General features: G+C 45.4%; 1 protein-coding gene and 1 long non-coding RNA gene across 6 annotated transcripts in view; one reads left to right on the top strand and one right to left on the bottom strand.

Moving 5' to 3' along the window:
* The window catches only part of LOC108798809, a 25,720-nt gene extending 18,548 nt beyond the window's left edge, over window positions 1–7,172 (bottom strand). The window contains exon 1 of the long non-coding RNA XR_001941977.1: window positions 7,089–7,172. This is a non-coding gene — a long non-coding RNA (uncharacterized LOC108798809). The remainder of the gene's footprint in view (window positions 1–7,088) is intronic.
* Window positions 1–7,314, top strand: part of TPM3 (tropomyosin 3) — a 36,855-nt gene extending 29,541 nt beyond the window's left edge. For 2 of the 5 annotated variants that reach the window (XM_018570602.1, XM_018570601.1), the window contains exon 9: window positions 3,781–3,813. In XM_018570602.1, coding sequence (XP_018426104.1) covers window positions 3,781–3,799 — 19 coding nt within the window. In that variant the 3' untranslated portion in view covers window positions 3,800–3,813. Of the gene's footprint in view, window positions 1–4; window positions 191–3,780; window positions 3,814–7,151 lie in introns of those variants that run through there. The other 3 variants (XM_018570603.1, XM_018570606.1, XM_018570605.1) reach the window with 3 other exon arrangements.
* Window positions 7,315–12,364: the final 5,050 nt, after the last annotated feature.

The following is a 12,364-nucleotide window of genomic DNA, read 5'->3' as shown; positions in this document are numbered from 1 at the left end:
GCAGAGCGCCTCTACAGAGAGATGGAGAAAAACAGGCTTCTGTCTAGTGAGTTGAAATTCACCCTCCATGACCTCTGTGACTGAGGTCTCCCGGCCCAACCCCATACTCCCATAGCATGGCGGAACGGATGGAGACGTACAGCGCTTCCGGCCAGGGTGTTGCTAGTTTGTCTAGTGCCACGTTGGAAGGCACTGTATCTGTATCATTGCACCTATTGTCCCCCTCGATTAAACACCCTCCCCACCAACATGGAACTGCTTTCACCATTACCTCCAAAACAGGACATTTAAAAAAAATACCCAACTTATCGGTCAATAATGGAGGGGCTCATTGTTGTTCAAAGCTTGTATCTGCTTTTAGTTTGTCGCCAGTCAGCTGGAGGTGTTCTGAGACTACACATCATGGGGATAGCTGTGAATATATGTGCCGCTGTTAGTCTAAGTTCACAACTAGGGCTACAAGGTGTAAGGGGCCTCTACTGAGGCCCTTGATGGCTCCAAAGGGCCGCATATGATCAGTATATGGTAGAAGACTTTCAGACAGAGGAGATGATCAGACTGAAGACGTGCAACAAGGATATTAGGAGACTGGATATCTCCTGCAGTGTCTTCAGAGACTGGGGACTTACTACATAAGACTGTTAGAGGTCAGTCATTGAAGTGCATTTCCAAACTAATTCTTCCACTATGGACTGGTGGGGTCTGCAAAGGGCCACTGGCGGGGTAACGCTTTGCTGATGTTACTTTCACACTGAACAGTACAACATAATCTCTACCAGGAGGTGTTGCTGCTTTTGCAGCTAGCTTAGTATGTATTCACTACTTTCAAAATTCTCTTAAATTGATTTAAAGTGCACAGTTGCTGCTCTTGTGTTTTTGCATCTAGGTCTGATGCATACTGACACCCACCGAGCATCCCTCAAATGTTTGAAATGGCATGTCGAGACGGGTACAGGTTAGCCTAGTGGCTTGCCAAAATCTAAGATGGCCTGGCAAGCTCAGCACTGCAGCATCATTTGCCATTATTGCTACCTGCCAAATTCGACCAGAGGACGACTGCATAGAAAATGGCTCTAGATGTTTGCCCACAGCCCCTGTATATGAAGCCGTAAAGTTATAGATGGAAACAGGAATGTTGAATTTGATTAGTTTTTTTTTCCTATGCATCCACGTTTCCATTTTACCGTTGTCGCAGGATGATTGAGACTGGCAGAGATCCAGGAGCACCTTTCGGGAGGTCTCCAAGTATAGAAACCTGAGAAAAGCCAAAGGGGCTCCTTGTTCCAGAGTCCTTCCATAACTGACATGTTGGCTATTCCATTCAGACTTGTGGATATATCACATAGCTCGTTGTATATTCATTCAGGGCTTGTCTGCGTTAGGGTTGTACTGTTCAGTTTGAATCTGCCAGTGTGACCAGGTTTTGGCCATTTCTGACAATAAGGCCCCCCCAGTAGGAAGTTCTCAGATCTGCACTGATAACACAAAACACTTTGACATTCTGAACAGCGGCAGTACATCCATACACCCGTCTGAGGGATACACCCAGAACACGGATATATGGGTCATCTCCCATTGAGGTGGAGGGAGGGTGGTTTGTGCACGTTGAAAGTGGCTGAAGTATTATCTGGTTGTAATGTTGTGTTGCTTGGCCTTTCTCCCCCCAATAAAGCTCCATCTTGTAAAGTGTTATTCTGCAGTGGTCTTTTCCTGCCGGGATGCTGCTTAGATGACTGCTGGGTGCTCCAATTTTCATTGACAACAGAGTGGATTTATGGGGTGATTGTAGGGTAGCCTGTTGTAGCTTCTGTTAATACCAGCTGCTTGAAAACTACATAGGCTGTTCTGCTTTCATCCATAATGGAATGACGCATTCATCAAGAATTGCGCGTTTTTAAGTATACTGATCTTACTATAAGGAAACAAATTGGATTGAGGATTTTAAAGGGTCCCTGTACTCTGCTGATAAGACATGATGGGATGGATGGAGTAATGGGCTGAAATAAATGCCTCCTCTACAGGTTCCCTTCAGTGCTGGTCACATGTCTTAAACCAAAGACATTCGGTCATATGAACTCGGCTAAAGGGGTGGATCACCCAGTTTTATTTTGGATCCTCATCCTTCAGCAGAGATCATTTGGCCAGCAGTGGGGGGGCCTGGAGCAGCATTATTCTACAAGAAAGGAATATAACTTGGCGCTTTATCTCATTGTGCGTGGTATACTTTAAGTTAGGGATCCACCGATGCCGAGTATTTGGGCGAGTACTCATACTCTCCAAAATGCTCGGATTCCAGATCTTCCAGCCAGAGGAATCTTTCCTCTGACCGGCAGTGCCATAGGGGAACATAGAGCCAGCTTCCCGTACGATCAGAAAGCTAGGTGGCGAATAATGACAGCCGGCTCGATGCTGATTGGCTGGCTTCCCGACCAATCGACATGGGTCTTTACTCGCCGCCCCGATTCCTGATTGGCTGGGAAGTCGGTTTCCCGGCCAATCACAATCAAACCGGCCTAAAAACATGGAGCTGGGTGACATGTCATTACCCACCGCCCGGCTTCTTGATTGCCTGGGAAGCCTCCTCCATGCCAGCGGAAGCACCGGTATCCGTGCTCGGTATAGACAAGTACTAAAAGCAAAGTTTCGATACTCGTACTCCATACCGAAAAAACGGTATTGGTGCATCCGTAATTTGAGTGGACCTGTGGGGTGGAAAACTTGGCTTCTCGTCCCTGTTGCAGCTACCTTCAGACTAACATTAGTATGGTGGCTGTGTAGTCCTGTACCTTCATCCTATGGAGCTCACCATCTTATTGATAGAATTTCAGGGCTGCCACACCAATGGTCAGGGTTCAGAAGGATTTTTTATTGAATGGTTGACAATGTAAAGGAGCCAATGCACTTCTGGGGGCTCAGGATTAAGCCGGGTATACACGCTTTGAATTTCATCCGGGTCCTGATGAAATTTGCTGTGTGGATGCTGCTGTCGGCACCTGGCATCCCTCGATCAGCTCATCAAATGAGCCGGTTTGAGAATTGTCGGGCCAAGTGAGCTAGCAGCCAATCGGCAGCCTCCACCAGCAGCTGTCTGAATACAAAGAAAACAGCAGGGATTCCTCTATCATAGCTCGTAAGCGTTTGTGATGGCATAGAACTGTCTATAGCCATAACCCGGCTTTACACGGCAGCCCTGATCAGTTTCCTTTCTAGCTCATCCAACCGATATGCTTGTTTTGCAGAGCAACCCAATAACCATATGTAGGACCTCTGATGTACGTTGACACTGAAACCGGTTTATTATCAATAAACCAGCTCAGGGGTTTGCTTTTAATTGCATCTGTGTGTATGTTGAAATGTCTGTATACAAGCTGCTCCAAAACAGCAGTTTAGCTGATGCACTCTATGGGGGGGGCAATGGTGGTTGAGTGACGGGACCAGCCTCCAGCTCTTAAAGGTTTTGTGCACCTCCAGGTATTTCATTTTCTACACTCTGCAACATTTAGACCCCGGAAAGTTACAGCGAAGCTTACAGATCGATTACCTAAATGGCCTACATGGGTCACCCCAGTTTCAATCCAGTGTGTGGTTTGTGTGTATGATTGCTACATCTGCTTGAAGTCACTGCACCTCTTCCTTGTGCCCGCAGAAGCCACACACGATTGGCTAAGCAGTTGCTGTGGTTTGGGTTCACATTTGCACTTGAATGTTGCTCGGTCACCCACGATGCCAGCGTGCCGTACTTGTGGTGACTTTTGTATACATTTGCCTTTTCCCATACAGGTGCCGAGGGTTTTACTGAGAGATGAACGCAAAGTAAGCATTTCACATGTTTCGTCAATCCTCTTTAGTGTTTTGTGGTTCACAGATGTCTGTTGGGAATGGTTCTCGTAGCCTAGCTGAGTTATAATAACCTGCAACAACCAGCCAATTATATAATCCTGCACTGCTCGGGAAATAGCTGCAATGGGCAGCTGTTTGTCCTTGTGCTTCGGATAAGGGAATTCCTCACTTATCAGGAGAGAAAGCTAAATGTCCTTAATGGGAGTAGACCGCAAAGAACATCTAACACTGGCTCCAACTTTCCCCAATCGAGGAATCTGATTGTATATTAGTTATGTTTAATGTCTCAGGGTGGGTAATGTACAAAGTAAATGTGTTAACCAGCTCCTTCAGCAGTCTGTATTTGGTATTCTTTTTTGGGCTGGAGGTTTTAACAATTGGAGGTAACTTAACACCTATGGCTTAGGAAATTCCATATCTGTGGAGGAAGCGGTCTCTTGCCTTCATTAATGAATGTTCGCATCTACTGAGAACCACCTTTTGGGTTATACTGCTGCCTACAGAAGGATTAGACACTGGCAAAAAAGAACTGTAGGATAGCCCAGGGTAACCCACCCTACCACCAGCATGCCTTAGTGTTTTCTCTTATTCAACTCTGCAGTGTTTTAATTTCTTTTTTTTTTTTTTTTTTTTGGTTGCATGTTTATTCAATATATTTTTTTCTTAAACTAAAAGTCTAATCTACATCCCTGCTGGAGCCTTGACTGCTCTTTTGCAGATAACTTGCTGTGGATAGACTAGAAGTGACCTTCGGGTTCTGGGCTCTGTAAAAAGTTAGTTGCAGAGTGCTTTCCAGGTCTAGAGCCACTGGCATTGCCTCCCCGCTGTCTCTGAAGACTTGAGTGGGCTGTGCACAATTAAAGCGGACCTGTACCCATATATTTAAAATAACAAACACCTTTTTAGTAATGGCAATCTACAAACACGTACTTCTAGATAATTGCAGGCTTTGTATTTGCATACATTTCTCTTTTCTTCCCCAGTATTCTGACAGTGGCCATGTTTACTAAGGGCAGATTACTAGCTCTCCTTTGATTTCCAGGATTTCTGGCACATGTGCCAGAGGAAAATGCCTTTCCCTGAGATCTCATGAGATTTCCTAGCAATGCTCTGCTGATAAGGCAATCCCAGTGTGCATTGCTTTGGCAAACTGAACTCTTTTTGTACTTTCAAAGCAGGAAGTGAATGCTCTGGAAGTGTAAGTATTCATAATTGCAGCATTTTACACCTGACATGTCTTATTAATCATCATACAGAGAGGGATGCACTGGTAGAATTTTTGATTTTTGAATCTGCTTTAACTATTTAATTTGCATAGGTTGCTTAGTGTGTTTTTTTGTTTTTGGTTTTTTTCTCCCTCTATTTCCTGTTTTTGTTTTTCTGCAAAAGGGTTAACAATGGGACTGAGCGCTGAGGTCATCTGCAGTGTTGAAGCTCCTCCTGCTTGAAAGAGCCACATGAAACTTTGATCTGCCATTCAATGCTACTGCTTTCTTAGTGACTCATCGCTTCCAACCATCCAAGCCTCACCTGGTAACGGCTGTCTGGCATTTGTGGGTACCCGAGGCTTTGCCTCATGCCTTAAGTCTTTCTGTTTCCTTAGAGAAACTCCGTTGCAGCATCTCTGATGTTAGACACGGTGGGACTGGGGCTTCTTTATTGCAGCTACAACCTGGAATCCTATTCTCTTATTGGGATCCTCCTTTTAGCTCATTTGGGTGGGTCTGGGCCCTCTCCCCTCTTGGTTGAGGTTCTTGGCACAGTCATGCAAGACTTGGGACCCAAATCTCCTAGTTATTTGCAGAGGCGCTCTCCTGCACCTTCGCCTGCAGATTCTATGATTGCTTGCAGTGTTGGCAGCTTCCATCAGCTGCAGAGGCTCTGATTCAGAGTTGCTCCAGTCCTTGACTGAAGAGCTTACCCTTAAGGAGTCAGTCTGATATTACTCAAGTTAAATGAGAAGGTTTTGCCTTTTTATTCGGTGCTTACCGCTCTGGAAACAGAAGCAACAGGATCACTTTCAGTCTTTGGTCCTTTAAAGCTCCTGAGGCTGCAAAAGGCTTTCCCTTTACACCACTTTTCCAACTATTTCTCTGTGGAGATTGGGAATAAGTCCCCATAAACATTCTGCTTTTCCTAAATACTTATTAGCCTTGTATCTTAGAGTATTGGACAAAAGTATATTCCCACTTTGGGTCGGGCAGTGTCCCATTTTAACAGAACACTTATCTGGGTTTATTTCTGGACACTGCTAGATTCCTGACACTCCAGTCCTCTGATTCATACTGTCCAGTCAAGGAGTCTCAGTCTTAGGTCTGATGGTAGCCTCTTTCAAGGCAGTCCCATCTGCCCAGCTTCACATGTTCTTAAAGTTTTATCAGGTGGACGTTGTGGCCGCATCTGGCGCCAGCTTCAGATGGCTCTTTGAGCTGCCAGTAGTCCCAGTTCTGTGTTCTTGGGTCTGTCAGCATCTGTTTGCTGTTTTGGCAGACTGCTTTCGAACACGCCAAAGGTTAGACTTCCAGTGTCCCTCAATGGATGATAAAAAAAATCAAGGATTCTTGTGCTTAAAATTCATAAAACAGCATAAAATGGGCTCCAATGGTTTTCTGGGCAATTCAAAATCCTGTTTTCAGGTCATTCAAAATATACTATTCCCAAAGGCATCTAGCAATATCACACATTAAAAGCATTCAAATCCTGATGATTTTCAGTGGCTAACTGAATCTGAAACACACAATTTGTTGGCACGGTGGCCCCAACAAGGATATTAAAATGCATGTTACACTGAAGTATGAAAATGCATGCATGCATGCATGCATTTATTATTTTAGGACACCAGTCCATTTTGGCTTATTCATCTGAGAACCCCTCTACTGCTTTCCTAGAATTCTCACATGCCCATAGCTGACCCCCTTGGTGTCTTGCATACAGAAAGGCTGATGTATCAAAGCATTGGTGCCACGAAAACCTAGTCGCCAGTCAATATTCCAACCTGTCCCAGAGGCTTTAATCTGGTGACCCAGCAGAAAAGAAGCTACACAGCTGCCACACATGCGAGGTGAATCGAGCTGCAGTGGATGACACACAGCTTGTCAGCATGGTCTAGATTTTGAGTTCTATCAGCAATCAGGTGTCACCCTGACGGTATCGCATGCATTCCTTGTCATAGTACCATCAGGTAGTGTGGTGAATACACTAAACGTTGTGAAGAATAAATCTGGTTGCCACGAGCCATGTCCAGCCACTCTGCAGAAATCATCTGCGCCTATTTGGGTCTAACCCTCTTCCCATCTCTCCTCCTCCCCCAGATGAGCTGCGATGCACCAAGGAAGAAAACGGCAAGATGTCGAAAATGTTGGACGACACTCTGCAAGAATTGAATCACTTGTAGGCTTGATGTCACTGCCAGACACCCGCGCTGCGGCCCTTCCTGCACCCTCACCACCACCGCCAACCGGACCGAGCACCCGCCAAGCCAGCTCAGCCGATTTTGTTGTGTTTTTGTAACTGAGTGGCGACGGACATTTTTTTAATTAAACACTCCCGTGGCCACGCTTGCCGTTTCAATTGGTTTAACCTCCTTGCATGGGCGACTGCCGATAATGTAATCCGTTCCGACCCGGTACTTTATACAGCCAAAAAAGTGCAAGATAGGGATGCAATCATACAAATTTTTATATGGACCAAATTCTGCTGCTGTGTTCTTCATGGTGCCAAATTTATATTTAAAAAAAAAACTAGTTTTTTACCGAATTAGTGCTTTCGGGCCTAGTGCCTAAAATACGTTCAGGCCCTTTTTTTTTCACTCATTTGTCTGCAGAAATCCTTAAATTGTTATCTTTCAATGACTGTGCATGCTTATTTATAAGATATTTACATTTTCCTCTCAATGAAAGTGACGCTAAAGCCAGGAGTTAGGGATGCACTGAAACCGGTATTTCGGTATCGAGTACCGATATTTTTTTTTTTTTCTTGGTACCCCCGATACCGAGTACCGGAAAGAAGTCCCATTCAAGAAGCTTGGCAGTGTGTAATGACTCTCCACCTGGATTCCTGGCTAGCCGGGCAGCTTGTAAAGACTCGCCACCTGGCTTCCCGATTTAGCTGGGAAGCTGTCCCCATGCTTCTCGTCACTAGGGGACGATAAACCATGGAGCCGGCCTTCTGGCCAATCAGAAAGCCGGCGCTGTGTAATGACACGGCACCCGGCTTTCTGAGTGACGAGAGAGCATGGAGCCGCCTTCCAGGCCAATCAGGAAGCCGGGCAGCATGTAATGACGTGCTGCCCAGCTTCCTGTTACAGGAAGTATTGGGCTAGGCATCGGAGCATTTGGGTGAGTACGCGTACCGATACTATTATTGGTATCGCTGCATCCCTAAAAGGAGTTAACTCTTAAATACATTCAAGTACCCTAACTGTGTATCACTCGGCTGTAGATCCTCAAATCATCTCTGAATTGGTGCCTACACTGTCCTTCCTTCTGAAGGGTGGCTACTTTTGTTCTCCTCCATAGTCCCTGTGTGTGTTGTAAAGTAGTCACCGCTCCAAGCTCCCTCCCGGGATGGACTACAATCTTATGTTTAGTTTACTCATTTTTGTAGTGAGATTGTAGTCCATCCCGGGAGTGAGCTTGTAGTGGTGGCTACTTTACAACACACAGGGACCATGGGAAACAAAAATAGCCACCCTCCAGATGGAAGGATAGTGTCAGTACCAATTCAGAGTTGATTTGAGGATCTACAGCCGAGTGATAAGATAAATATTTGTCAATAGTTAATGTTCTTGAATACATTTTTGAGAACTCCTGAGCTTAGTGTCACTTGAAATGTTCACTTTTGAGGAAGACTGGGAGCTGAGGTGACAGATGATGCCCTCCTAGTTGCCAGACTCCATGCTGGTATGTGTCCCACACATAGTGTGCATAACCAAGCCCCTAGAGCAAGGGTAGGCAAGATCTGGCCCTCCATCTGTGGTGATACCACAAATCCTATAATGCATCTGCTTCTGGGAGTCATGCCTTTTGACTGTCAGTCTTGCAGCGCCTAATGGGATTTGCAGTTGCACCACAGCTGGAGTTTGGCCACCCCCTGCACTAGAGGTTGGATTGCAAACTTCAGGGCTCTGATAGTTATGCACAGTCTGGAGTTGGGAGACCTGCATGATTTTTATTTGCATCGCTGAGAGGGCAGCAACTGTTGTGCTTTGGGAACTTTTATTACACTTGGCTCTTAAATTGTCCTTTCATAAACTGACTTTTTTTTTAATACACATGTACTCCTATAAATGCAGTGCAAAAGGGCCCCTCGGTGGAGGTAATCCTGTCTGTCGCTGTGATGGCAGCTTTACCAGCTGAGGGTATATTTAGACATTTAACATAACCTGTAAAACTGGTGTTTTCTGGACCATTTTATATAAATCTCCCTTTGTGATGTCATTTTTGTTTTCATGTAAATTTTCATATTTCATTATCGGTATCTGGTAAGGTTTTTACTAAATGCTACCGGCTGCTGGAGGGGGTGGGAAGGGTATATGCTAAAATTTTGCTTTGGTGCAAGGAGCACAAAATAAATTCACGTGCCACTTTTCAAATGACTGCCTTGTGTCCTGTGTGTGGGGGACCCAGAGGATTCTGGGACTTTGTCCATGTTGAATGGTTTTGTTCCAGTTTGGTGGGGATGGCAAGAGGTAGGTAGGTGGGTGGGACTGTTGCACAATCTTTTCTCTCTGGTTTTAAACAATTATTTTTTAATAAAGAAAAATCTTCCATATACATCAATAAAGTAAGGCTGCTACATGAGCAAGAGACTGGTGTGGTGATTGTGGGGTGGGTTCATGGCCCTAAATGAAACGGTGCCCCTGTGGAAATGTAGCAGGTAAGCCTGCTTTTGGGGTAAATCCATTATAGCAATGTAGACATATTGGTTACCCCAAACGTGGCAAATTATGGGCCTAGTTATCTCTTAGACTAGCAAGGAGATTTTGCATCCTGGTTTTCAGTATACAACTGACATCTCCCCTGCCCTCACAGCTGCCATTGCTGGGCCTGTTCTCTTTCCTTAGAAGTGCATCAATGATGGGTGCAGGTACAATAGGTAAGAGGTGACCTGACAGTTCTGTTTAGGAAATGAGCAGGGTCTGTTTGGAAGCCCCCTCATGAGTGCAGACTCTAGGCTCCCATCTCCAGTTCTTGGTGGACTCTGGACCCAGGACCCATTCACACCTTGGCGTCATGGTGCATTGTGTTAAAGCGGAAGTCCTTTTTTTTTGGGGGGGGGTGCACGGAGCTTGCAATCTCCAAGGTCCTGTGCTGAGATGAAGTAACTCGCATTTTGCAGGAGTTGCATCATCCCGGCCCAGCCAAGCAAGATGCTAAAGATGCCGAGCCTGAAGACTTGGTGAAGATGGAAGCACTGGTGATGGAGCCTTTACCTTGTAGGCGATCTTAGTCTGCAGGTTGGGGACATTATGGCAAACATCTCCTGGGGCATTATTGCCATTTTAACACACTTGTCTTGTTTATTGAGGGACACAGTAAATGAGACTGTTGGGTTATATTGCTGTCTATTGGAAGGCTTGGACCCTGACAAGCAAATTGTGGCTAGCTTGGTATAACAACCCCCTTTCTATTCTCAGTATGCCTCTTCTCTTAATGTGTCAAATGATGATCAATGAGCTGCGCTTCATCTAGAACAATAAATAAAAGCTCTATAATAAGTGCTAAATAATACATGCAATCAAAGTGTTCACAATTGCTCTTGTAAATCATATCCCTCTGGAAAGTTCAATCATATATTCTGTGTTCAGATGTGCACAAAGGTGAAATCACACGTATAAAGTGCTCAAGATTGTGGGATCCGCTTCAGCTGCGGCGTCTCAGTAGACTGAGCTTAGGGTAAAGGGAGGACGCTAGTTTGTGTCCTCCAGTTACCCTAAGGAGAACTATGGGGAAAAGTGTTAACCCCCATAGTTCTCCTTTAAAAAAAAATTACTCACAGGAGGAAAGTTGACCTAAAACTTCAAATAAAATGTATGCCTGACAACTCTCTCCGTGTTCTCTGGGTGCAAAGATGGATCGAACAGGAGCTGCACTGCACCGATCCACGTCTGCGAGACTCCGCCCTATGCGTTACATCACAATTTACTTAATCTGGGGGCTTGGAGTCGCAGACGCAATCAGAGGATTATAAAGCCGACAGTCCACAGCAAGCGGGGATGCTCCCTCTCATCAGGTGCAAGCACAGGATGAAACGCCTCTGCTCCCACCCCTCAGCGCAGACCCAGCTTAATGCTGATCAATGTATCATCTACCCGGCGATGTCGTGGGACTGCCGTTCACAACATCAAATCAATTAATCTACTACGGATACAATAACATAGTTCTACTACCAACATCTGAATGATGTGCTGTAAATAAATTCCAGGATCCACACAGAATTAGTATATACTAATCAATATTAAAGCAGATATATTTCCACACATCTCTAATAATAATATGAATCTCATACCCTCCAATACATGGGAGGATGGCATAAATGGATATTAAACACGTGAATAAAACCCCAAACCTTATACATCACTAATAAAGCAGTCAAAGTCAGTTATTATTTTGCTTTCGGTACTCGCTGATACAGATTACCAATACTGGTGTTTCTGCTGGCATGGAGCTGGCTTCCCGAGCAATCAGGAAGCCTGGCGGCATGTAATGACATAGTGCCCGGCTTAATGATTGCCCAGGAAGCTGGCTCCATGATGTTTGGCCGGGTCAATTGTAATTGGCTGGGAAACCGGCTTCCTGATTGGCCAGGAAGCAGGCTCCATGTTCCCCTACATCACTGCCGGTCAGAGGAAATTTTCTCCGGTATCAGGGAAGGTATCAGAGCATTTGAGCAAGTAAGAGTGCACGGCCATATGCTCTGTATCGGCACCAATACTAGTATTGGTATCGGTGTATCCCTACTCTCCAGTCGAGGAGCCTAAGCTTTTGCACGTGTCTTAGGTCTAATTATGATTTGACATAGTCTAAGCTTTTGGCTAGCCACTTTTTCCCCCCCCCCAAGATTCATCTACCAGCTGTTTGAGCTCTGCTGTGGTATCTATATGCAAGTATCTGGATCGCCTCTTTGGAGGCAGTCCCATTTGCCCAGTTTCACATGTTCTGGAAAAATTCTACCAGTTGCGGTTGTATCTGATGCCGGCTTTGGGTTTAAGGTCCTTCAGGCGGCTCTTTGAGTTGCAGATGGTCCCAGTTCTGTGTTCTTGGGTCTGTCAGTATTTGCTGTGTTGCCAGACTGCTTTTGGACACTCCAAAGGTTAGACTTCCCGTGTCCCTCAATGGATGAGAAGAAAATCAAGGCTTTTTGTACTTGTCATAAAATTCTTGGACTCCATTGACACAGGCCCCATCCCTTTTTTTTGTGTTTTATGATCAACAGGGCTCGAAAATCCACTCATCTGTGACGAGCAGACAGTGGAGCCTGACGAGCAGCTCCCGGCCGGCCGTAATTACACGGCCGGCCGGAA

Source organism: Nanorana parkeri, unplaced genomic scaffold, assembly GCF_000935625.1.
Source record: "Nanorana parkeri isolate BGI_ZX_2015 unplaced genomic scaffold, ASM93562v1 scaffold1562, whole genome shotgun sequence".
Classification (NCBI taxonomy): domain Eukaryota; kingdom Metazoa; phylum Chordata; class Amphibia; order Anura; family Dicroglossidae; genus Nanorana; species Nanorana parkeri.
This window is presented reverse-complemented; position numbering and strand designations above follow the sequence as displayed.